The sequence below is a fragment of the Helianthus annuus genome, chromosome 2 (assembly GCF_002127325.2).
Source record: "Helianthus annuus cultivar XRQ/B chromosome 2, HanXRQr2.0-SUNRISE, whole genome shotgun sequence".
Lineage (NCBI taxonomy): Eukaryota > Viridiplantae > Streptophyta > Magnoliopsida > Asterales > Asteraceae > Helianthus > Helianthus annuus.
In genome coordinates this window covers 162425003-162450099 of record NC_035434.2, presented here as the reverse complement: position 1 = coordinate 162450099, position 25097 = coordinate 162425003, and the positions used below count along the sequence as shown (strand labels likewise).

At 33.0% G+C, this 25097-nt stretch overlaps 3 protein-coding genes and 1 long non-coding RNA gene across 5 annotated transcripts; 3 read left to right on the top strand and 1 right to left on the bottom strand.

Annotated features, from left to right (window-relative positions):
* Positions 1–23: 23 nt before the first annotated feature.
* Positions 24–7773, bottom strand: LOC110926494 (U11/U12 small nuclear ribonucleoprotein 65 kDa protein). Of its 2 annotated transcripts, none has more exons than XM_022170262.2 (12): positions 7616–7773; positions 6613–6887; positions 5532–5603; positions 4931–5164; positions 3594–3675; positions 3345–3524; positions 2658–2813; positions 2345–2521; positions 2174–2261; positions 2010–2068; positions 916–981; positions 24–778 (listed from the first exon to the last, which is right to left on the bottom strand). In XM_022170262.2, exons 2-12 carry the CDS (start codon positions 6825–6827, stop codon positions 689–691), a joined length of 1419 nt encoding a protein of 472 aa, XP_022025954.1. In that variant the 5' UTR covers positions 6828–6887; positions 7616–7773; the 3' UTR covers positions 24–688. The 2 variants fall into 2 exon arrangements, with proteins under 2 accessions (XP_022025954.1, XP_022025963.1); XM_022170271.2 differs by having other exon boundaries at positions 6613–6882.
* Positions 7774–10525: 2752 nt separating this feature from the next.
* LOC110907337 lies at positions 10526–11241 on the top strand. The gene is made up of 3 exons (XR_002573942.2): positions 10526–10559; positions 11054–11103; positions 11189–11241. It is a non-coding gene; the product is annotated as an uncharacterized LOC110907337 (long non-coding RNA).
* Positions 11242–14079: 2838 nt separating this feature from the next.
* Positions 14080–15596, top strand: LOC110907343. Its single transcript, XM_035982818.1, has 7 exons — positions 14080–14144; positions 14219–14351; positions 14442–14650; positions 14722–14842; positions 14929–15123; positions 15215–15283; positions 15372–15596. The coding sequence occupies exons 1-7, from the start codon at positions 14080–14082 to the stop codon at positions 15594–15596; spliced, it is 1017 nt and encodes a 338-aa protein (XP_035838711.1).
* A 5383-nt stretch (positions 15597–20979) lies between these two features.
* LOC118486396 lies at positions 20980–24307 on the top strand. Its single transcript, XM_035982817.1, has 6 exons — positions 20980–21232; positions 21357–21611; positions 21702–22140; positions 22245–23185; positions 23275–23432; positions 23504–24307. Exons 1-6 carry the CDS (start codon positions 20980–20982, stop codon positions 24305–24307), a joined length of 2850 nt encoding a protein of 949 aa, XP_035838710.1.
* Positions 24308–25097: the final 790 nt, after the last annotated feature.

Sequence of the window (25097 nt, the reverse complement as noted above, 5' to 3'; positions counted from 1 at the left end):
TCAACATCGATTTGAAACCACAGTCACAACAAAAATCAATAACAATATACAATGGTGATTATCAGCAATTAGACAACAGCAATTTTCAGTATTGATCAACAAGACTCAATTAACAAGAACCAAAACAATGGCAATTAGGTGTTCTTGCAACTAAAAAAAATTGGAAAAGAAGACTCACTCTTGTGACCATATACCATATCAAGTAAGAGGTGTGTTTGGGCCAATGAGGGCCCCTTTCGTGTGAAGGCTTTATGTCGTCGCTCCCAGGCTTCGGTGTAACCGGGTTTTTCAGCTTCTAGCTGGCCCGTCTCTATATTTTTATATAGAAGCTTGTCGTTCCAAAATAAAAGGAGATAGACTGACTCGATTCATATTCACTCCTCCATTCACCGTTCATCATACAGCGCTATTTCCACCAACTATTGACTTTAAAAAAAAAAAAAAAAAAAAAACACAATCCACTAGCTATATAACGAAATGAGACAAAGAAAGAAAGGAAAATAACTGATGCATCAACCCATACGGGCCATACTTCTGGTTCCACGCTCCATCTTCACGTGCATTGCTGATCTCATGACTGCATGAGCGTCTACGTGTGCAGGTGGCACGTATCACAAAAATTCTAAAGTCGGGCTTAACAACGACCAACATGGTTTTGACGTACAGATCTTGATGATGATGATGCAAGCTATTTTTCACTAGTTTTTCCAGCAGACGTATTCCGCCCAAACTGAATGATCATTGGCTTCCCTTTAAAAACAAATCCATTAACCAGATTCTGCAAGTGTTCATAACAAAATCATAAAAAAAAGTACACAATGACAATATTCTTTAACCAAAAAAAAAATAAAAAAAAATAAAAAAAATATAAAATAATAATAATAATAATAATAATAATAATAATAAAATACGTACTAGAGCACGATGAGCGATTTCAATCGATGGGAATGTCACAAAAGCTTGACCCCTCATTCTTCCTTCCTGAAATCAGAAAAACAAGTAGAACTAAATGTAATAATCAGATCACACGAGGGTCCTTTTGGTCATTTTATGCAGGGCAACCTGCATAAAATAGAATTTAACTATAGTTTTCTTTTAGAATTTTAGCGAACAAGTTACAATTTCATATTGACATGTTGAACCGGTAGCATGTCATATTATTGTTGATTTTCAAAACTTGTGGACATGACTTTATTTGTCATTTTACTATAAACAAGTTATAAAAACTGTCGCCGCGTTGCGGCGAACTTATTTTCTTATTTAGTCTGTGTTTATATGTGTTTGAAATCAATACAAGCGTGTTGCACACGGAACCGGTGACAAGAATAAAAAGAAAATGTAGAAAAAAACACTAAAAAATAACCGAAAGAAAATCAACTAAAAAAGTAAAAAGTTGTATGGTAATGATGTTGTTCGGTAGAAACCCGTAGTCAGAGATGAGCAAATAGTAATGGGTACCGGTACCGAATTTCCTTTCCTGAACCGAAAGATCCTAAGTACCAGTTCGGTACTGACGTTTGGCGTTCCCGATACCGGTTCACTACCGGTTTTTACATTCATATAACGATACCATAACCGGGGTATCAGTTGGCACCGAGCTCATCCCTACCCCTGAAACTAAAAAAAAAGGTGTACGATACCGTTGTTCGTACGGTACCCGTGATCAGGGATGAGCAAATGGTACTGGTTAGCAGTACCAAATTTCTCGAACTAAAAGACTATCAAACTCAATTTGGTACCGACTTTTAGCTTTTGAACCGGTATTTTTGATACAAGTACCGGTTGAAACCAAATTTATCAAACTTAAAAAGTAAAGAGAATAACAATTATTATAATATAATATATAAAAAATACTGTTCATTTCGTTTTGATTTTAATATATAGATAATGTAACATAGTGGCATTTAAATTGACAATGAATAACTAACTTTATCTTTAATATATGTTATAGAAAATATCATTTTTCAAACTTGTAAATAGATTTATTTTTAGTTCTTTTAACATGTTACCTGCATTAACTTCACAGAAAGATTCGATTTAGCTGTCTCAATGCTTCCAAAGAACGAGCCTGCAACATAAACAACATCGTAGATGTAACTTGTAAGCTATCATATGCGCGATAATTATTTTCGTTAAAAGACTAATTTATAAAATACTCTGAATTATCGTTTACCAAACACGTAGTAGAAGTCATCTACAACAACATCTTTAGCCAGATTTTTAATGTACAGCACATGTGCAGGATTTCCAGCATTATAATTCTGAAACAAGTATAGAAAACCGTTACGAAAATCGGTTATGATGTTGACATGTTTTTGTTCATTAAAGGTTAGATCACGATAACCTTAAACATTGGAAGTGATAATATTTCTTCCGGAGGCAATTTCCCATGCTCCAATTCTTCGACAGTGGCAAATGGTTTAGTATTTAAATTATTATTCTCCGTTTCGACTGTTTCTATTTCTTCTGCTGTGTCATCATCTACTTTTTCGGGATGTGTTTGTTTAGGAGTTATTTTAATCTGCAACCGAAAATACGTTAGTAGATACTTTTGCGAGAAAACAATCATTCGCTAGACTAAGTACTATTTAAATAATAACAATAATAATAATAATAATAATAATAATAATAATAATAATAATAATAATAATAACCACCTGCAACACGGGGTTCTTCTTTTTTATCAATGGGATCTCTTTCGGAATTAAGGTGGCGGGTTTTAATCCGACAGCCTCGTGTGCTATATCCTTGTCAATAGCGGGACCCACAATCGCTTCTCGTTTGATACGCTTGCGCCGAGAACCGTCATTTTCCTATAAAAATAGCAAAGGGTTTCGGATGATTAGAGGGGTGTTTGGATGTGTGTTGTACAGTAGCTCAAATTCATACCGTCAAATGAAAACGTATTATATTTGGCCCGACTCGTTTTCGAACAAATTCAAGTGAAAACGTAGAGAAACTAGAAACGTACATAGAATAGAAATAAGCATGAAAACGTATTTTATTTCACCCGACTCGTTACCAAAAAAGAAATTACGTCTGTGTATAAAATAAGAATGAAAGCGTATTATATTTCATTGACTCGTTTCAACTTTTTTTTACATGGAAACGTAAACCAACTTGAATTTATACCGACACGTACATGAAAATATGCATGTAAGAAAATAGTGTTTTTAAGTTAAAAAATGGAAGTACGGGGATAAAATTGAAACTTTCGAAACTCAAAGGGGTCATAACTCATAATGACATATTATAAAGTTTTCAGAATTAGATAATTAGTCTGTCAGATAATAAAATATCTAAAATCAGATTTAAAAAAGGGTAAATAGGTAATTTTATTTTACCTCATCGGAAGACTCCAACTCAGATTCACCACTCGAGAGATGAGCCAAATTGGAGTTTGTATCCATAGGCGGGGGCGGTGGCGGTTGTGGCGGTGCAGGTGCTGAAGGTGGTAGGGGTGGGGTCGGCAGTGCCGCACGAAATGGGGCTGGAATATTCATTTTATTCATCAAGTGCAACACCTACCACAAACAACTTTGTTATATAATAATATGAGTGATTTTTCTTCATTCAAATTAATAAATTATTACCTGTGTATAAAAGCGAGGAACAGCAATAAGAGCGTTTAAGATGTTGGTCAGGATGTTTCCGTCTGGTGGGGGGTATGCGTACCTACAGTCGTGCAAGTCAGTTCACTAGTGGGACAAAAACGTAAAGATCCGTATAAATAGGGGTCTGAACAAGTTGAGTCGCTCATGAGCTACGCGAAATCAGCTCGCTAAAACCTCGAATCGAGCCGAGATTAAACGAGCTTGAGCTTTTACTGAAGCCCATTTAATAAACGAGCTCGAGCCCGAGCATCACATATCCAGCTCGCGAAACTAAACGAGCTTTATATTTACATTTATGTATTTTTTTTTAATTTATTGAATATATATTTATTTAACAATTTAATTATAAAAATAAATAAATTAATTAAATAATTATATATATCATAGTGTATATATAAAACTAGTTTTTTTAACCGCTGCGCGTTGCGGCGGCGCCGTACACGACGTGATAAATTATAGATTACAATCGACCCGACTCGTTTTCGAACTAAATTTAAGTTGAAACGTAGAGTAACCGAAGTCATACCGTTATGAAAATGTATTATATTTGACCCGACTTGTTTCCAAAACAAACTTTACGTCGAAACCTAGAATAACTCAAAACGTACATAAAATAAACACGTGAGTTGGCGTCGACACGGCGTGATAAAGTATAGACTACAATCGACCCGGCCCGACTCGTTATCAAGCTAAAATTACGTCAAAACGTATTGTAACTCAAATTTATATCGTCGAATGAAAACGTATTATATTTGACCCGATTTGGATCCAAACAAAATTTATGTCAAAAAGTAGTCCAACTCAAAAAGTACATAAAATCAACACATTTTATAACTGACCCAACTCATTTCCAAACAACAATTGCGTTAAACCGTAGATGAACTCAAATTTATATCGACACGTACATAAAAATAAAAACGTAAGAAATTAGTTTTAGGGTAAACTCAAAACTTTAGAAACGTGAGGGGGTCAAAGTGGCATTTACAAAATTAAAGAGTTACTCTTGACATAATACACATATAGATATATGTAAATAATTATAACAAGGCAGAAACTAAATAATAAATGAGCGGAGCTTGAGCTTAAAAACTACCCACGAGCGGAGCTTGAGCTTAATCTTCAAAATAATTCACAGCATTGAAACAAAATTGAAACTTGAGGGGTTAAACCTCTTAAAAGAACAGTGATCTAAGGTGGAACAACGATAAAAAATGAAACTTAATTGCTTTTTAATGACATCTGCCCTAATAATCTTATAATACTTTTAGAAGAACATATATTTTTGGGAAAAAACAAAAGTGGCAGTACAAACTTACTCAAGGTGAGGAGGAAACGGGTACTCGACCCCGAGTTTTTCAGCGATAGGTTCAAGTGTCGGTAACGTTTTCATCATGTTCTCCTGCTTTGAACCAGTGGCTGCAGATGCATCATCTCTTGATGACATGGCATCGCTTCCGGCCGTAGGAGTATTCAGTTGAGATCTAGTATCGTGTGGTGGTGGTTTACTAGTAGCTCTCTCAACTGACAAAACTTTACCAAGAAACCTTAACCTAGAAGACCATAAAATATACATATAAACATAGAATAAAAAGTATTTAGCCTGTTAATCTGGGAAAAATTACAAGTTTTGTCCTTTATCTCTATACCACTTTTCAGGCGGTGTCCTTTTTAACGAATGTTGACAGGCGGTGTCCTTTACTAGGTATTTTGTTGCAAGTTTAGTCCTTTACACCCAACCCAGTTAAAAAACTCTGTTAATTGTTGGGTGTAAAGGACTAAACTTGTAACAAAATACCTAGGTAAAGGACACCGCCTGTCAACATTCGTTAAAAAGGACACCGCCTGAAAAGTGGTATAAAGATAAAGGACAAAACTTGTAATTTTTCCGTTAATCTGCTATGGTATTGGTATATTTACCCATTTAATTGGCGTTGTGCTTGAGCTGCCAAACCTTCGTTACTAAAATCTACAAACGCACAGTTCCTCATCCTGCAGTAAAAGATTTTATGCCAACGTGATTGAAATGAAGAAACATTGAATCAACACTAAATTACATTCAATAAGTTAATTCCAATTTGAGCCACCCCAAAGTGTATTTATAATCCATAAATCCCTCTCAAATCATTTTATACACAAATTAAAAAACAGGAAAATTGGATTTTAATAATCCCAACTTTGACCTATTGGCGGGTATTAATCCCAACTCGGGAAATGTTTACTGACAGTCCCGACTTTGTACATATTTTTCTTTAGCGATCCCATACTAACTGAAAGTTAACGCAATTAGTTTTTGCTGACATGGACTACTTATGGGGCAAAAAAGTCGCCGTTTTGATGATGTGGACCGCCGTTTTGATGATGTGGACCGCTTATGCGGCAAATAGTCAAAGTTTTGATGACGTGGACCGCTTATGCGGCAAAGCGATCCCATACTAACCGAAAGTTAACCTAGTTAGTTTTTGCTGACATGGACAACTTATGTGGCAAAAGTCGACATTTTGATGACGTGGACCGCTTATGTGGCAAAAAAGTTGACGTTTTGATGATATGGACTGCTTATGTGGCAAATAAGTAAAAGTTTTGATGACGTGGACTGCTTATGTGGCAAAGTTTTACCAACATGGACTGCCACATAAGCAGTCCACGTCAACAAAAACTAACTGGGTTAACTGTCAGTTAGTATGGGATCGTTGAAGGAAAATATGTTTAAAGTTGGGACTGTCAGTAAACATATTTCCTGAGTTTGGATTAATCCCGACCAATAGGTCAAAGTTGAGATTATTAAAATCCATTTTTTTCTAAATATTACTGAACCTATATAATTTTTTAAATCACCGATTAGTCACAAAAGAATCTCATTTTCTTTCGACAAAAGGTGTTTAGAACTTTAAAGTTGAGATTATTAAAATCCATTTTTTTCTAAATAAGCAATTACCCATTTTGAACCGTTACCCAATCCGCCCATTTTACCACCTCTATAAACTATACCCGCATATACCTTCCGGTAGTGCATGGACAAACAGAAGAAGCACCATAATGTGAAAAGAGCCGAGACAGGGTATCATGCGGAATAGCTTCGGGAAGATGCCGGATCAAAAGTGTAGTTGCTTCATTCTCTAGGGGCCTCTGTGAAACTTCACCCACGCTTTGGTATGCATAGCCATGCATCCCTTGAGAATAATTTGGCGGTTGAAAAGGTGGAACATTCGCCATTATTAGAGAATCTTAAGTTATTACCTATAAGCTGCTAGTTTGGTCTGTAACGGGACTATTCTGTGCAACGGTTGATAAAGTCATTAGTCATTGGTTCGAATATCAAAGTTAAAATACAAACACTAAATGCTGCCTATTTTAATTCCGTAATTTGCAAGAAGCTAACGAAAATGCAGTATAAAAGAATTGAAAACCGACATTTTTTTAAACCATTTTACCTAGCGTTTGTTTTGAATAAACCACCATTTCTGCAAGATACTCAAAAGAAAATATAACAGGTGATTAATCTTGAACAAAGAAGATTAATGTAGGATTATGTTTTCTTCATTAAAATCTCCAAATAACAGTCAGCATTACAGTTATTTGCTCGCAAAGTGAATCATTATTCGGTCTGATAAACATTAAGACATTTATGAGGAACACACAGACAAAATGAAAGTGATTTAATAAATCAAAAGGGCTTCCAACAAAACCCTAAAGATATAAAATCAACAACAGATTCTATAATCAATTAAATCGACAGAAACTAAAAAATCAAAGAAGAATATACTTCATACATTCTTTTACGCATTACGTCGAACACCTGGTGTGCTCCTGTTCTATCAACCCATAAAAAGATAAATCATAAAGAAAAAGATACAAAAAATGAAAAAATCAAACTTTAAGCACCAATTAAACAGTTTACATAACACATTAACACATCACCATTCCATATACAACCATAATCCCACCAAATTGGCTACAATTTCTACAACTGACAAGTGATTCGCACCCAATTTGAGCCGTACCTGTAACAAGCTGGAACGATAATCAGATTGCCCGTTACTTGTTTTGTTTACTTCTGTTCTGATGGAGCAATTAGGAGTCGAATGAAAGGATGCAAGCTTCAGTTTCTGTTCGATCAAGAAGATACTCTCAGGATGGGGAGAATGGGCCCAATATGTCACCTTTAGAGTAGTCCAATTTAAGGTGGGCCCAAATTGGTTTATTCACTCCAATTCGGAAGTAATCAATCATATTCACTCCAAACCGGTTTTTTCTTGGCCGGTTCTTGGCCAAACCGGTTTTAGGTTGAAACTGATTCGGTTTCCCACCAGTTTGGCTAGGTTATAAGGCCGGTTTGTAACACCGGTTTCAGTTCCGTTTTGTTTCAATTTCAGTTTCAGTTTCAAATCGGTTCTTACGCACACTTTTTTTTAACCGTTTTGACAACAATTTTTTTATATTATATAGAACACTACTTTTATTATTATTTTGTATAACTTTTGGATTGTTTTATAGGTTAAAAATAACTGTTTATTTGTAATTTAAAAGATATCCAATAGCATAACATTTTATTAAATAAATGGACCGGTTTTTCTTACCGGTTTGGCCAAAAACATTGGTTCGTTCAGTTTGGTTTTTGGCGTGGAGAATGAGAACCGGTCCCAAACCTGTGGTTTGTATAGAAGGGGTTCCAAACCGATTTTGATTCGGGTTGGTTTCATCAAACCGGATAGGCTAACCAATTTCTTCTTCATCTCTATTCCTCGCCTCCCACATGCCACAAGATGCAAATTAGACTAAAGGGTATGGAGAGCTCCATCCCCATGAGGACGGGCCGCCACATAGGCGCCACATCACCATCCCATGGAGGATGGGCCTCCTTGCATTTTGAGGGGGTGGAGGATGGGGCCCACATAATTCACAAAAACAATTACAATATATAATTTATTTGATTATTTAAAGAGAGGAGAGAGGAGAGAGAAAAAAGAGAGAGAGAGAGAGATCAAGGTTCGTCGACTTCGTCTGTGGGGAGCCGGATTCGCCGGGACAGAAGCAGGGGGCGGTGTGGGGGACCGGCGTCGGGCCTAAGCCAGCCCCCATACCGCTTAGTCTTAGAAGGTGACCCCTCTTTTATTAACCTAGATTTAGAAAAATAAGAGCTAGAATAAGAATAGTTGAAATAAGAGAAGCAATAAATAGAATCTTGATTTTTGAGCTCATAGAATTATAACACGTGACACGACCTGTTACTTATTTATTAAAGGTGTGTGTATATATATTCATTCTTAGGGTGGATATACAATAGGAAGTTTATTTGGCTAGGAAGTGATCTTGACCATCCATTAAGTTAATCAAGGGCTAAGATTAAATCAGGGAAACTGAAAGGAGGAAAAGAGGCGCGTGAGTTTCTTCAAGGGCATTCTAGTCAATCCAAGCCAATAGTTTCTCTCTCCTCCAATTCCCCCCCCCATTTTTTAAACGTTAATAACTCTTTCATACGACATTATTTTTTTATAAAAATTGCACCAAAAAAACGAGCGTTTTTTTATCTTTAAAACGAGTATACTATTGCTATATTTAAAAAAAATTAAACCCAGTTCTGTAAAACACAATAGAAAAACCACCAGTTACGTAAAACGCAATGAAAAAAAATCCTAAAAATGACATTTTTCTAAAACCCAATGCACCAAAAACACAAAGAAATGACTTATTTGTAAAACGCAATGGCCAGAAAACACAAAGAAATGTCTTATTTCTAAAACGCAATGGACTGAAAACACATAAAAAAGTGTTTTACCTAAAACGCAATGCACAACAAACACAAAGAAATGTCTTATTTGTAAAACGCAATGACCAGAAAACACAAAGAAATGTTTTATTTGTAAAACGCAGTGCCAGAAAACACTTAAAAATGTCTCATTTCTAAAACGCAATGACCTAAAAAAACAAAAGAAAGTGTTCTCTGTAAAACGCAATGGACTGAAAACACCTAAAAATGTGTTTTACCTAAAACGCAATGACTAAAAACACTTCAAAAATGTGTTTTACCTAAAACGCAATGACTAAAGATACTTAAAAATGTGTTTTTTCTAAAACGCAACAGCCAGAAAACACATAAAACTCTCTTATTTCTAAAACGCAATGGGCACATAAAACTGTTTGTGAACTGTTTTTGAATTGTCTGTGAACTGTCTGAATTGTCTACGAATTACGGTCTTCGAAATGAGCCAATTTATGGAAAATTAATTTTTCTGATGCGTTTTTAGTACAGCAATTTAGTCGAAAAAAATTTTTTCCGAGCTGACCAGGTCAGCTCAACCCCAGCCAGGGGCTCTGCCCCTTGGACCCCGCCAGGGGCTGTCGCCCCTGGGACCCCGCTACCAGGGGCTGCCGCCCCCGGACCCCGCCAAGATCGTAAAACGCAATGACTGAATAAAAACCTAGATCGTGAAAATGAAATTAAAGCCGGTTTCTTCATCAATTGACGAAACACTAGTACACAAGTCAACTGTTGGTGCAATGGATTTTTTTTGATGGTGCGGCTCAAGTATACCACCGCATCATCATATCTGCATTTGCAAATCACCACCAAATAAGAAAGGATCCAGCACCATTTAATATAGTATCGCACCTTTTAACAAATATAATAAAATAATCTACTAATATATTTTTCAGCATTTCCATCTCTCCCCCAAAATTGAGCTTCTCCCCCCAAAATTTTCAGCCAAAATACGTCGATCTCTTCCTTACCACCACTTTTACTCTGTTCTTCATTACTCAATACGCATCTTTCTCCTCTCCCCTAGAACCCTAACCAACCGACAGAAACCTCCACCCCAATCGAAAACCCTAATTACTAACCGGCGGCTACAAACCCTAATCGGAGTGTAAGAGGAGGATGTTGTTCTACCTTTTAAGTTGAGCTTGAACCGTCGGTCCACCTCCTCGGCGCCGCCGCACCACCAGGTAATCATGTTGCCTTTGATTGTCTCTAATTAGTATTATATATTTACAAATTTCTTGAGTTAGAATGTCAAAGTTATTGAGTTAAAGAGTAGTATAGTAGGTTATTGTGTGAATGTAAAGTAAGAAAGAGCTGAGTTAGAGGTTAATTGTTGTATTTTTTTGATAACTAGGTTTGGAGAGTAGTTGAAGTGTGTTGGTGTTTGGGTCTAAAGAGTAGTTGCAGGGATGGATACTTCAAAATTGGTTAGAAAATTGATTAATGAGATGAATATAAAATGACCCAAGTACCCAACCATCCGAACACCCTCTTATTCTTGATTGTGGTGATGATATTTTGGTGTGCTTTAGTGGTTGAACACTCTTGTGAGTCTTGTTCTTTCATTCTATATCTTGTCATGGACTCCTGAGAATATAGTTTAATCTTTTTTATTCGGTTCTCTTTTTGGTCACCTGCTACTTGCTATTTAATAATTACAGAGGTTTGGATTTTGCAGGTATCGGGCTCTAGAGTTACTTCAGTCGCCAATATATGGCTCTGCAGTTGGTGAGTTGATGCAACTTTGCAGTGATGTTTCTTCAAGTGTATTACAATTCTTGTGGATCTAATATTTCTTTCATTTCAATCACAGATTTATGGGCAATGGGCGCCATCATGGCTGAATTATTTACTCTTCGTCCTCTTTTCCCAGGTTCATGGTATAGTATGATCCTTGCAATCGTATTTGACATACTAATTACTTGTAAAATAGATTAACAAGAATCGCTTTAACCATACAAAATTACCTGTTAACTTACTTGCCCGATCACTCGATCAACAATTTTATTTTTAATTCTTGGCAAAGCTTTGCCAGTTTCAGGTCGCTTGTAGTTTTATTTCAATGCTCCGTGCCGCAGATAACTTTTATACCCAAATAGATTTGCAGTGAAGCGGATGACACCGCGACGACACCATATCATCGTTAACAGGTAGTTTAATCCAAAAGTGTATTAGCACTATTAGTTATATATTTTCTAAGGATCATTTTGTTAATATCACGTTATGTTTTGTTAGGCGGTTTCTACGGATTGGGATGCAAGATTTGAAAAGGTTAGTTCGGGTTGCAAGGCGTACGAAGTCGTCATTTTGATACAAGTTAGATTCTTTCTTTTTGGGATGCTAAGGTTTGAACATGTCAGTTCGGTTCTGTTCAGGTCACTGTATATGTTTGTGTTTCATTCCGGAAACATGGTACTTTTTGGAAACGTGTTTAATATAAGTTAGAAATTTTTGTTTGTTATTTGTTTTTATCATCTATATATATAATATATGAATAAAGTGTGGGACACGTGTCCCTCTATTATGCAACCATTTTAGGTTTTTGGCGGGAAAATGTGGGATGCCTATGGTTCACGCACGGGATCCGAATTAGTTGGCCCATTTTGTTTATTTTGACCCGGGTATATAATATACCTAAATTACGTAAATCATTCATTCTCCAAATTAAAAACCCTAAATCGTTTCATCTTCTTCCCAGCCCTGCTCTTGTCAAGTGAAGATTAATGTTCGGATTCAGCATCGGAAGTTAAAGGATAGTTTAAGAAGTTACAGATACGCAATTTGCAATTATTTAGTATCAATCTTTTTTGAAATTTATAATTACTATGTTGTTTACTTGGTTTTATCAATGAAATTTGTGATAATCCACCGACTCTGTCTGTTTTTATGTTACTAACAATTGCAAAATATTAGGTTTTGTTGTTTCATCTCTGTTATTGTTTCGATAATTCTTTTTAATTTATTTTTGTTATCAATTTTGTTTATGTTAGTATTGTTCATGTTTGCACGAAAAAACCTAAATCAATGATTCGTCTGTATTTACTTAGATTACTAACATTGTAGGTCTTTACATTTCTTCCTCAGATTTTGCCTCATCCTTATCTGGTTTTAGCTCAAATGGTCAAATGTCAAAGTGTACAGGTTACGGTTTTCAAACTCTTTCTTGATAGAATTCTGTTATAACTATGGTATGAGCAATTATACTATTAAAATTTCTTTATTTGCAACATCCAAAAAAAATGCACACATTGTTTATAAAAAATCATTATTTAGGTAACTGTAAATATGTTTATTATTTTTTTTTTATTTATTAGTTTTGATAGCAAACCAATAGTAACAGATTAGGAAATTAAAACCGTTACCCAAATTATTTTGTCTCCCAAAAATTTTTATTTTTGCAAATGATTTATAACTTCCAAAAATATCTTCCATTTATGCCATAATTTACTCAACTTTTATTGTATAAATAAGACCAGAAGTTAAAGACTCTGACTCGACATTCGAATTGTCTTTCTTTCTCGTGCTGTGTTTTTTCGAAATCTGAGGTTAAACCATTTTCCCTATTTTTAATTGTTTTATTCATTTTTATATAGATCAGAATTAGAATCAGTTACTAATATTATCTTTCTTTACCAGTGAAATGGAGAACAATCATATTACTATGTTCAGGTCACTTAATGCTCATTCCACCAATTATACCATCAAAGCTAAGATCATATCTATGTGGGATAAAAAAATGAATGGTTATGATAACCAGATCTATCGTGTTGACATGTTGTTAATGGATGAAGAGGTAAGATATTTAAAGTTTTTATATTATTATTAATATCCTTTTTTTATCAATAAATATACGTGTTCATTTTGTATGATTCGTTATATATAATTTAAATTTCAGGGTGCCTTCATTCAATGTAGCTGTTTACATAAGCTTTTCAAACGGTTCCTTAAGTTTTTGGTAGTTGATGACTGTTTATTGATTCATAAACCATCCCTAGCCAAAGATACGACCAAAATTAAGGTTACCGGAAAAGATCAGAAACTATCTTTTTATGCTTTCACGTCTGTTCTGAAAACTGATAACTGGTCTGGTCCTCGGTACTTATTTAAATTCACTGATTTTAAATCTGTGTTGAGTAAAAAAATTGAAGTGAATACACCAATAGGTAACTACTGTATACTTTTTATTTTTTAAATCTTTTAATTATGATTATTTGTATGTATTTTTTCATTATATTTTAATATACAGATTTCATCGGTTATTTGGTTGTCTCATATCCTATTGAAGATGCAAATAGGAAGGATGGATCTAAAACAAAACGAATGACCATTACCTTGAAGGATCTCGAGTAATAATGTTATAAACAAAAATTTAATATATATGTTTTTAAGTCACTATCTGTATTGATATATTATTATGCTATAAAATAATTCAGTGACTTTTAATATTTACAGAGATCAGAAGATTAGTGTAACGTTGTGGGAAAATTATGCAATCACTTTGTCAAACTACATGAATGACAAAAATCGACCTGCTCATGTGGTTATACTTGTCCATTTTGGAACAGTTAACATATATCAAGGTATTAACCCACTTTTTTCCCATATGGTAATCTAAAAATGTATTTTAATTATGCATATGATTATTTTATACCTGTCATCGCAATTAAATGTGTGTTACAATCAGGTAAACTTGGACTGACTAACATGTTTGAAGCAAGTCGTGTCTTCATAAATTCTGATATTCATGAGATCAAAGAATTCAAAGACAGGTATATCATTAATAACTTAATATTCGTTTTAAAAAAATGATTAAATTGTTAATTAATATATTATACTTTAATAGATATCTTGAGAAGGAGTTTTCTAAATCATCTTCAAGTAAGCAATCATGCTCACAAGTGATCTCGAATACAGAAGATGAGTTTCTAAATGCTGAAGATTTTGTTATGAACGGTTTTATTGCTTCTATTGATGTGGTATGTATATCAAACATATATATGCTTAACGTATCTTATATGTCATTTTTTCATACTTATTTGTTACTACAATGTTTATATACTTGATAGGAGAAAAAGGTTATCATTGTTGGTACTGTTATAGCTATTTCAAATGATAAGCCGTGGTATTATTTATCATGCAATGTTTGTAAGAAGCAAATTGAAGAGAAAACTGAGTTGGTTGAAAGAGATGATGGCAGTTTTGACGTGTTGGATGACAAGTCGTTTGAGTGTATAAACCCAGATTGTGATGCTGTTGACATTGTTCCTGTTCATCGGTATCTATACATTATTACAATTAATTTCAAAAGTAATTTTATACAATTGTTAACATTTTATCGTATAATAGATACAAGATACCTCTAAGGGTTCAGGATTCAACTGGAACCATTTCCTGTACTTTGTTTGATTATGAAGCTATTAAGCTTTTGAAAAAAACCTCGAAAGAACTGCTAGATATCTACTCGAAGGTACAAATATTTATCATTCTGATAAAGGTTTTTCATGTTTTATTACACAATTTATATATATGTTATATATCTTTCTCATTATACAGGTTGACACTTTCACCGAAGGATCGTTTCAATCACTTCCATCTGAGTTTGATGTGTTGGTGAACAAGAAGTTTGCATTCCAAATAAAAATTTCCAGTTTTAACATTACCAACCAGGTTGAAAACTATGGGATTTCTATGTTATCTTCTGATGAGGATCTACTTTCTGCTTTGGAGAAAAAATGGAAAGTTAATGAGGTTACGCTTTTCTTCCAAGCATAATAATATTTCGGTTATTGATAACTATATGTCTTTATTCATAAATTGAAACAGTTCTAATTTTTTGTAGTCTGACTTTTCTGAGTCAAATGTTCAGAGTTTGTCCGATTCAGTTGGTAATGTCAAAGGTTTAGGGAAGGTATTATACTTGTGTTGTTCTACACTTTTTTTCCTGTATATAGATTACATTTTTATGAAACTGATGGATGTTTTTATCTATGAATTAGTTTCAGGAATCTCAATCTGTGATGGGTGACAGCGTTACGCCAGATCCTATAGATGGTAGTGATCAAGAAGCGACGAAGTTCGAGAACATTAAACGTAACCTGGAAGATGTTTATGATGTTGATGCTGTTGATAGCTCTTCTACTAAACGTCGTAACAGTCCTGGGAAAGTTGAAATAAACGATGCTGTCGGCTTGGATCTCCTCACGCCAAAAATTGAGAAATAAGGATTTTGAAGTATGGTCTTCAAATGGTGTTGCATCATTGAACGTTTTTACTATTTTTATAATTATGCTTTTTGTGAAGACAATTTTATTACTTTGACGGTTATTATTGCTTCATATTTGATAATTTTTAATTTGACGTGAGTGTTTATTACATTTTCATATCGTTTGGTAAAGTTTGTGTTTATTTTAATGAGGTTAAAAGATCTTTGATATAAGTTTATAACATGGTGCAAAATGTGAATTTACCGATACTATAATTTATATACCATGTTATGAACAATATTTCAGACAAAAGTTGAAAAAATTTATTGTGTATTTCACGGTTATATAGCATTTATTATTCAAAATAATGGTTGGTAATGTTTAGGTTATAATAATTAAATATATAATAATGATAAGATTTTATTCTTATTTATTTTATTCATTTAAGTCCTAAAATCTAAACCCAAGATACTTATTGTTACATTCGTAGATTTGTAAATGATTTATAACTTATAAGAATATGTATCATTTACGTATGGAAAATTTCCCATTGAAATTTAGAACAATATGAATATGAAATTTCCCATGAAAATAACAAAATATAATTCTATATTAAAACAAGATGTGATCAATTCTATAATTGATATTTAGAAGGTATCTTAAGTATGGAAATTTCCCATTTTAACATTAACAATTCCTATTTTAAAATTCTTTACTCATATATAAACACAATGAAATCACTGTTTTTGTAATTGGTTTTAGAAACACAATGGTTGAGCTTCCTTTTCATTTGATACTTTTCCAGATATTAATAAGGATCGATACGAAATCAATACATCGATTCAAATTGGTCTCTAAACAATGGCTTGATGGTTTATCATCACGTGAATTTGCTTTTAAACGTGGTTGCTATGTTGAAGATTATCTTGTAATGGTTATTGAGTTTTAGTGTTTACAACTCTAATTATGGCTTATTATACCAATGTTCATTATTCAATAAACTCACATGTTTGACTTATTTTTTTTTTAGGAAATGCTCCAAGACCAAGGTTTGTTCATTTCTTCGTCTGTTTTGATGGAGTTGTGGCCGCGTGAACTCATTGAACTGTATGGACTTCATGATCAACATGCAAGTGAAGAGAACGTAAACGTTATAGAGGAGATGGTGATTATTGAAAATGGTGAACGTACTATATATCAAGTATACCATAATGACAATTAGCAATTTTCCATTGTTAAAATAATATGTTTATGGTTTAATGGAAAACCTTATTATGGTTCTTAATATTATATATTTCGGGTTTATTCGAGTTATGTATATTTATTAAAATATTTTAACAAATATAATGATTTATTATATAATTATAAGATCTGAATAATTTTTGGGATCACAAATAACTTTCATTACAAACTTACGCAATCAGAATTAGTATCAACTAATTATGTACTTATATTTTGTGCTAGAATTTAGCAACAATTTGCCTAATTTATCTATCGACTTTCTATAAATGAAGGAAGTAGTGTGTATAACTTTTTGTCATCAATCATTTTCTTTATTCAATGTTTTAGTTGCATTTTCCAGTTCATTTTTAGATCTGTGTTTTTTGCTTGTCATTCTTTCCAACAAGTAAGTTTGCATCCGTTTACCGTTTCATTGTCTGGAATAATTTACTTTGAAACTAAATCCTTCTGCTTATTATTATCCGTCAGGTATGTTTACCACTCTTATTATCTTATTTGATAAACGAATATACAATTGTTTATTACATGTTTTGATAAAATCAACGTTTTTGTTAGTTTGATGCAACACGTCAACAAGATGATTAACATTCATTTATATACTTATATATAGTAGAGCTAACGGATAATAGTTTCAATTTACATCTACATGTTACATAATCATGTAGCCAAAAACCTAAAACCATTGTCTTCATAACCAATTATATGGTTACCCCCCCAAAACCCTTATCATTCACAATCCATAAGCCAACAAAATATAACACTACTACCATCCTTTCACATATTGTTCTATTTTCGATCCACACTTTTTAACTCGAGCACCTGTGTAGACGTAACAAAGTTGAAGTGTAGCATGTCACCATTCTTCAAACTGTTTGCACACATAAATTTATCCCACTTCACCATTTTGTAACGCGGTTTGCCACCATTTGCTTCTGTTTCCACTTCATTACACATGATTTTTCCATCCAAAGTCTGAATCTTTAATGCATGAAGTTCTTCTGTAAGACCAGATCTCCTTGCAACCTCAACAGGAAGACGCTACAAAAAATATGTTACATGTTATTATTATAACTTACCTTATTAACTACTTACATTATCTTAAACATTATATTTCAAATTTCCATACCAATCTGTTTTCTCCTTTTCGAGTAAACTCATAATTTTCAGTATCAACTTCAGCCTTTGATTGAATTCCACTACCAAGCTTCCTTTTCTTTTCTTTTCCAATTTTTGATACCTTCTCTTTGTAGTTTACTCTCTGTGAATATAATTATATTTATGAATGATATGCATTTTATTATTGTGAAAGATGTTATTCAACAATAAATGAAAAGTGTTATAATACATGTGATTAAAATAAACTTTACCTCTCTTTTTTGAGATGATCGGCGATAGTTTCCAACTTTTGGTGTCACCACTTCCGGAGTCTTGTCAACCTCCTTTCCTTTTTTTGATGTTGATTCAATCACCTTTACAAAACAATAGTATTTTTCGTAAATCTATTAAATATACAATGGTAGGGATCAAAATTATAAATAATTAACGGTTTTAACCATTTGCAAAAGCTGTGATTATGTATACCAAATCTTTATTACCTCATCTTTGACGTTAACCTCAAAGCTAGAATCATTACTTTTAGGTGATGTAACTTGCTCAGAATCTAGAATTCCTTGTCTCCTACTCAAAATCTGTTAATTTTCATTTCCAAAGATGTTATCTTCATATTTAATGAATGTTCAATTTCATTTTTATTCGAAACTAATGCAACAGTAGTATATTATTTCATTAATCAACATTTTATTATATACTTTGAGTAAATTATAATCCAGTACCTCATTCATCACTAAATCTCCACTTGTCTCCCGTTCACTTTCAGATTCCCCAAACTTCTGCTGGAAAAAAATAAGCAGAAATATAACCAACCTGAATTATGTGATATATGTTGTTTGTAAGAAATAAATACTTACATAGCAAACACTTTCTTGGAATGTTCTTTTAGATATGATTTCACAAAAATCAGTATCTTCGGACTTTTCGTGAAACCCCAATTCAACTTCAATTCCTTTCCTGAATACCCTCAATTGAAACACAAAATTATCAATCTTCTCAAAGATCATTGTGTCATCCTCCATAATTTCCAACCTCTCACACAGTTTCGGCCATCCGTCCGTAAAAGCATATGTAACATGAATCTTCGATGCCATCACATCCCAGTACTTACCAGCTGCATATACTTGGTAAATGCCGTTTACCTCGTGATTTTTGAAAAACATGGTAACAAACTCACTTGGAATTACCTGCAAGTTATTAATGTAAGTATATAAGTATTACTATTAACAATCAAATTTCAATTCAATTATCTTATAAAGTTTGAATAACTATTAATTATTAAATAGTATGCTTACCGTAAGACCCAACTTTGCTAAGTTGTTCATTGTTATGAATGATTCATCACACACATTCTTTACGAAAGGATAAACCTCCAACTCTTTATCCCCCAAGCTTCTAAACAGCAGCCAAGTGTTTTTTAACAAATTAAGACTGTTAACAACAGCCCTCCAACCATCTGTTAACACTGGTAGATTATTCATGTGTCTAAGTCTTACAGTCCAGTGTCTACCGTCTTGATGATGAACCTCTATGTTCATGTGTTGCCAATCTTTTCCCCATTTTTTGATCACAAATGGAACAGGTACCAGCTGGGTTAACAGTTACATGAAAGAATAAAAAATAGGCTTATGTCAATATTACATATTACATACGATGTTTAGATCCATCAGTTTAGAGATGAAAGTACACATACCAATGATAGATCTTTAGGTTCTTCCATCAGTTGAACAAATGATGATACCATCTTTTAAACTGCAATGTACTCATATATTTTAATTTTTTCTTAATTTTGATGTTTTGATTTTCAATTATAAATATATTTTAAAACAGGTAGAACATATAAAAGACAAATATTCCAAAACAAGTATCATTTTCTGACTAAAAATCATTCTTGACAATATTATGAACATTTAATAATTAAACAGTACTGAGTTATAAAGCTAATTATTTTCCTATTAAGTTATCCGACCCCTAATTGTATTTTTTGTGTTAATCTCATATGGAATTATCTAATTTTTTTCAAAATTAATAACTTATTACAAAGTCAATGTTATTTAAACATGTAAGTAATCTTATTCTTAGTCAGATAGTTTAAAATTTATAGCAACCCACTAAATCAATGATAATCAAAACATGCAATCTTTAAATACTACTGATATATGATTTCATAATGTAACTCTGTTCTAACTTCATTCGAATTAAAGTTACTTATACATTTCACACATTATTATTACTCAAATAGTAGTGAATGAGTAGTATATCGATGATAAGGATCATACCTTTTTGTTTAAAATCGTCCGAGAAGGTATGGTGCAATCCCTTTGATTATCTTCCAATTTAGAAATTCTGATTTTTGTAAGCCCTAGATGATGAAGAAGACGGTTGTTTGTGTTTTAGTTTTGTAAGATAAATGATGTGTATATTGTAATGATGAAAGTTTTTATGGGGAGTAGTTATTGATTGATGGGTTAGTAAATAAACGGCTATTTGATGATTACTTTTTTTTTATTATTATTTCTTATGTATGTTTTTCAATTATATAAATTGTATATTTTTCATTGATATAATTTGTATGTTTTTCAATTATATAATTTAGGAGATGTTAAATAAGAGAAGATTAGAAAATACCCCTTTGAGTGATATCACATTAGTTCCGCAATCAATTAACAGTAAGTTTTGTTCTTACAATTATTTTTTACGTTAACGGTTAAATTAATTTGTTTCTTTTATTATATTTTTTTATTCCCTTTTATTATTTTATAATTATTTAGGTACACTTGGAAGGACACCATTGTCGAACATTACTAATGGTAAAATTTTACATTGTAGAATTCTTCAAATAGCTTTTTTGCTTTAATATTTTTTGTATTATACTGATAAATTCTATTTTTTTAATATATTTAGTTACAGATGATTCAGTCCCTTTATATTGTAATTCAAATGGTATGTCACATTTTAATGTAACGTTTTTTTATTGAAATTTGTTTATAATATAGATTTTTTTTATTTTATATATAAACTGTTTGTTTCAACCTAAAAAATTAATAAAATGATCATTTCAGCATTACTTGCTGCTCATAGAAGAAAAATGCGGAAGATTTATCTTGATAATAGGCGAACAAAGTCAAATAAAAGAAGAAGTGCACCAAGTGGTAGAGGATCCTCTAAAATTGTTAACAAATCTCTGTTAACCGACGAAGAAAATCATAATCCTAATCTTCCTTCGTCATCTAATACTTTTCAGACAGTGCGTAACTTTACATCTTTAACAACGACAACACCCTTAAGTGGCATAACAACTGGTAAGTAATCTGATAATATTTTAAAAGAATATATCATCTCAATTATTTATATATATATGTATGAAGTAGATTTGCATTACAATCAAAATTTTGTTTTACTAACATTTAATTATGACATTCACAGGTGCTATTACTTTTAATAACCAATCAACCCATACGCCTAGCAGTTCTCAGTTTTCTATTGTTTCAAACATTGTTACACAAAACAGTAACAACATTCTTCGATCTTCTTCTACGTTGACTAAGCTTAAATCTGGTAAACAAAAGGTTTTACCTAAGAAACGTATTATCGAACCTATTCCAATGGTAGATCTTACTTCTGATGACGACAATGAAAATTTACATTCCATTGAAGACCCTTATAAAGGTGTATCCACAGGTAATAACAATGTTACTTTGATTTAACTTAAATAATATTTTTTTAATAATTTATGAAAATCATAATTGAAAATGAATGTTATGTTTATAGATTATTTGGATCACGGTAATCAAATCCTTAGATGCGAGATGTGTCATTCATTATTATGGTCTGACGAAGGTGGTAAAGGTCGAATTACATTGGGTAAGTTAACTTATAGTTTATGTTGTGGTTATGGCAAAGTGGAGCTTCCAGAATTGAAAGAACCTACTTCAGTATACAAGGATCTATTTGGAAATTCTAATGAAAAAAGTAAGTACTTTTTAAAGAATATCCGACGATACAATTCTATGTTCTCCTTCACATCAATGGGTGGAAAGGTAGATTCGAGTATCAACAGTGGTAAGGCACCATATGTATTTCGTATTAGTGGACAGAATTTCCACACATTAGGTGGTTTGGTACCTGCACCTGGTAAAGATCCAAAGTTCTCCCAGCTTTATATTTACGATACTGATAATGAAGTTTCAAATCGGAAAAGGTTATTCAGGTAATATTACACCATAGTTTATAGTATTTTAGTATTTTCAATGTACCAATATTTTGATGTTAGATACTATCACATATTTACCTTATGCGTTTCTATTTTTTCAGTGAATCTACAAATAAGTCGGATTCTCATTTAAAGCAATTAGATATTCAGCTCATAAAGTTTATAAAAGACTTCCTGGATCATAATAATGAGTTGGTTAAAAGTTATAGAATTGCAAGAAACCACTTCAATGAGAATCCTAATGAAAATTTCAAGCTTCGTCTCATTTACAAAAGAGATCTTGACGGTCGTACTTACAACTTGCCCTCAACTTCAGAAGTTGCTGCATTGATAGTTGGTGATCTACATAAAATAATTGATCATCGTGATATTGTTGTTGAGTCTCATACTGAAGGTCTTCAACGAATCAGTGAACTTCATCCATCATATCTAGCACTTCAGTATCCAATCCTTTTTCCTAATGGTGATGATGGATATAGAATAGACATTCCTCATAGGGATGGTATACGTACGTTAAAGAAAATTCGACCCAAGTGTACAATGAGAGAATTCTTTGCTTATAGAATTCAAGATCGATCATCTGCCTTTTCTATAATTTTAAAAGCTCGGAGATTGTTTCAACAATTTTTGGTAGATGCATATACCATGATTGAGAGTGAAAGGCTTAATTATATTCGTTTTCAACAGAAACATCTTAGGTCTGAAACATATTCAAATCTTCAAAACTTGAAAAACGAAGGAAAAGATGATCTATCAAATACTGGTATACGTGTTTTATTACCATCTTCTTTTACCGGCGGATCACGCTACATGCAACAAAACTATTTAGATGCTATGGCTATATGTAAATGGTTTGGATATCCCGATTTTTTTATTACCGTTACATGTAATCCGAAGTGGCCAGAGATTAAACGATACTTGAGAAATACTTCAATTAAGCCTGAAGACAGGCCAGACATTTTGTGTAGATTGTTTAAAATAAAGCTCGATTCACTTACAAAGGATCTAAAGGACAAAAAAGTATTTGGAGAATTAAGTGCAGGTATAATTATACTTTTATATATTTTTATAATACCATAAATATTTATAATTTATTTTTCACCATTTACTAAATATCATTTTTTAATGTAGCCGTTTATACTGTGGAGTTTCAAAAACGTGGATTGCCTCATGCTCACATTTGCATTTTTTTGAAACCGGAATCCAAAATTTTGTCCGTTGATCATCTTGACAAGTTCATTTCTGCTGAGATACCTGATAAGAGAGAAGATCCAAGCCTACATGCACTTGTGACTGATTTCATGATTCATGGTCCATGTGGAAATGCAAATCCAAGTTGTCCTTGTATGGTTGATAGTAGATGTTCAAAAAACTATCCCAAAAATTCAACCCTGAGACCACCACTGATGCTGACGGTTTCCCTGTATATAGAAGAAGAGACAATGGAAACACTGTTATAAAGTCCAACGTTCAATTAGACAACAGAAGTGTTGTTCCTTATAGTCCGGTTCTTTTGAAAAGATACCAAGCTCACATTAATGTTGAATGGTGCAATCAAGCTGGTTCTATTAAATATTTGTTCAAGTACATTAATAAAGGCGCAGATAGAGCTTCCCTTGTAGTGTCAAACCGAGACGGTACAGAAAATGAACAAACAACAAAGGATGAGATCAAAGCGTATTATGATTGTAGGTACGTTTCAGCCTGTGAAGCTTCTTGGAGGATATTTGCAAATGAGGTTCACTTTAGGTTTCCTCCAGTTATGAGACTTCCTTTTCATCTTGAAGGTCAACAAAATGTTGTATTTGGTGCCGAGGACGATATACAAGAAGTTTTGGATAAGCCATCAGTTTCTTCTTCGATTTTTCTAAAGTGGTTTGAGATGAACAGAAACGATGAAAATGCACGGAAACTTACCTATGTTGAGTTTCCTACTAAATTCTGTTGGAAGTTAACAGATAGAGTATGGAAACCACGTAAAAGAAAGCTGTTACAGATCGGACGGATTCATTCTGTTTCACCTGCTGTGGGTGAACCGTATTTTCTTAGAATTCTCCTAAACAAAGTCAAAGGACCCAAATCGTTTGAAGATATTAGAACTGTTGGATGGTCCAGGTGTTTCCAACTTCAGGGACGCGTGTTATGCTATGGGTTTGTTAGATGATGACATGGAGTACATTGAAGCAATTAAGGAAGCAAATTTTGTGGGTGATGGTCGTTTACTCGTGCACTTTTTGTTACTTTGTTGTTTGTCAAACACATTGTCCAAGACCTGAATATGTATTTGAACAAACATGGAAATTATTGGGCGATGACATATTATACAATAGAAGAAGATCAACAAAAAAACAAAGGTTTCTTTTCAATATATTACCCATAACATTATTCAGATAAATTTTATTCACAATCTTAATCCTTATTTTATTTTTTTATCTTTACAGAACTTGTAATGTCAGATGAGAAGGTTGATCAAACAAAAGCTACTAACCATAAATGTTGCTTTGGGTTTGATCGTGTATCACATGCAGGCAATAAACGTTGACTGATCCATGATGAGTCATGTGATAATCTGATTCATAACACAGCCTACTATTAATATGCTTTGATTTAATGGCCGACAACCATGTGATTTCATATGTGATTGATGCTTATACATAATACATAACACATGATGATGGATTGGTATTGCTGATAGGTGAATGAATAATTAAAGTGATTGTATGATTAGATTAGGTTGATCAAATGATTGTTATAACCGATGTAAATGTTAGGCATACGATGATTAGGGCTGCCATGTGTGTGTGTTAGATAGGACCCCTTCTCAATTGGCGGCATTGGTCAGTCTTTATCAGTAAAAGATCTTTAAAAATAATCGGTTGTTGCATGTGAAAATATTAAAAAGTGTCAGGCCATTTAATTGAACAACTATCTTGCCGCCACTAACAAATAGCGGC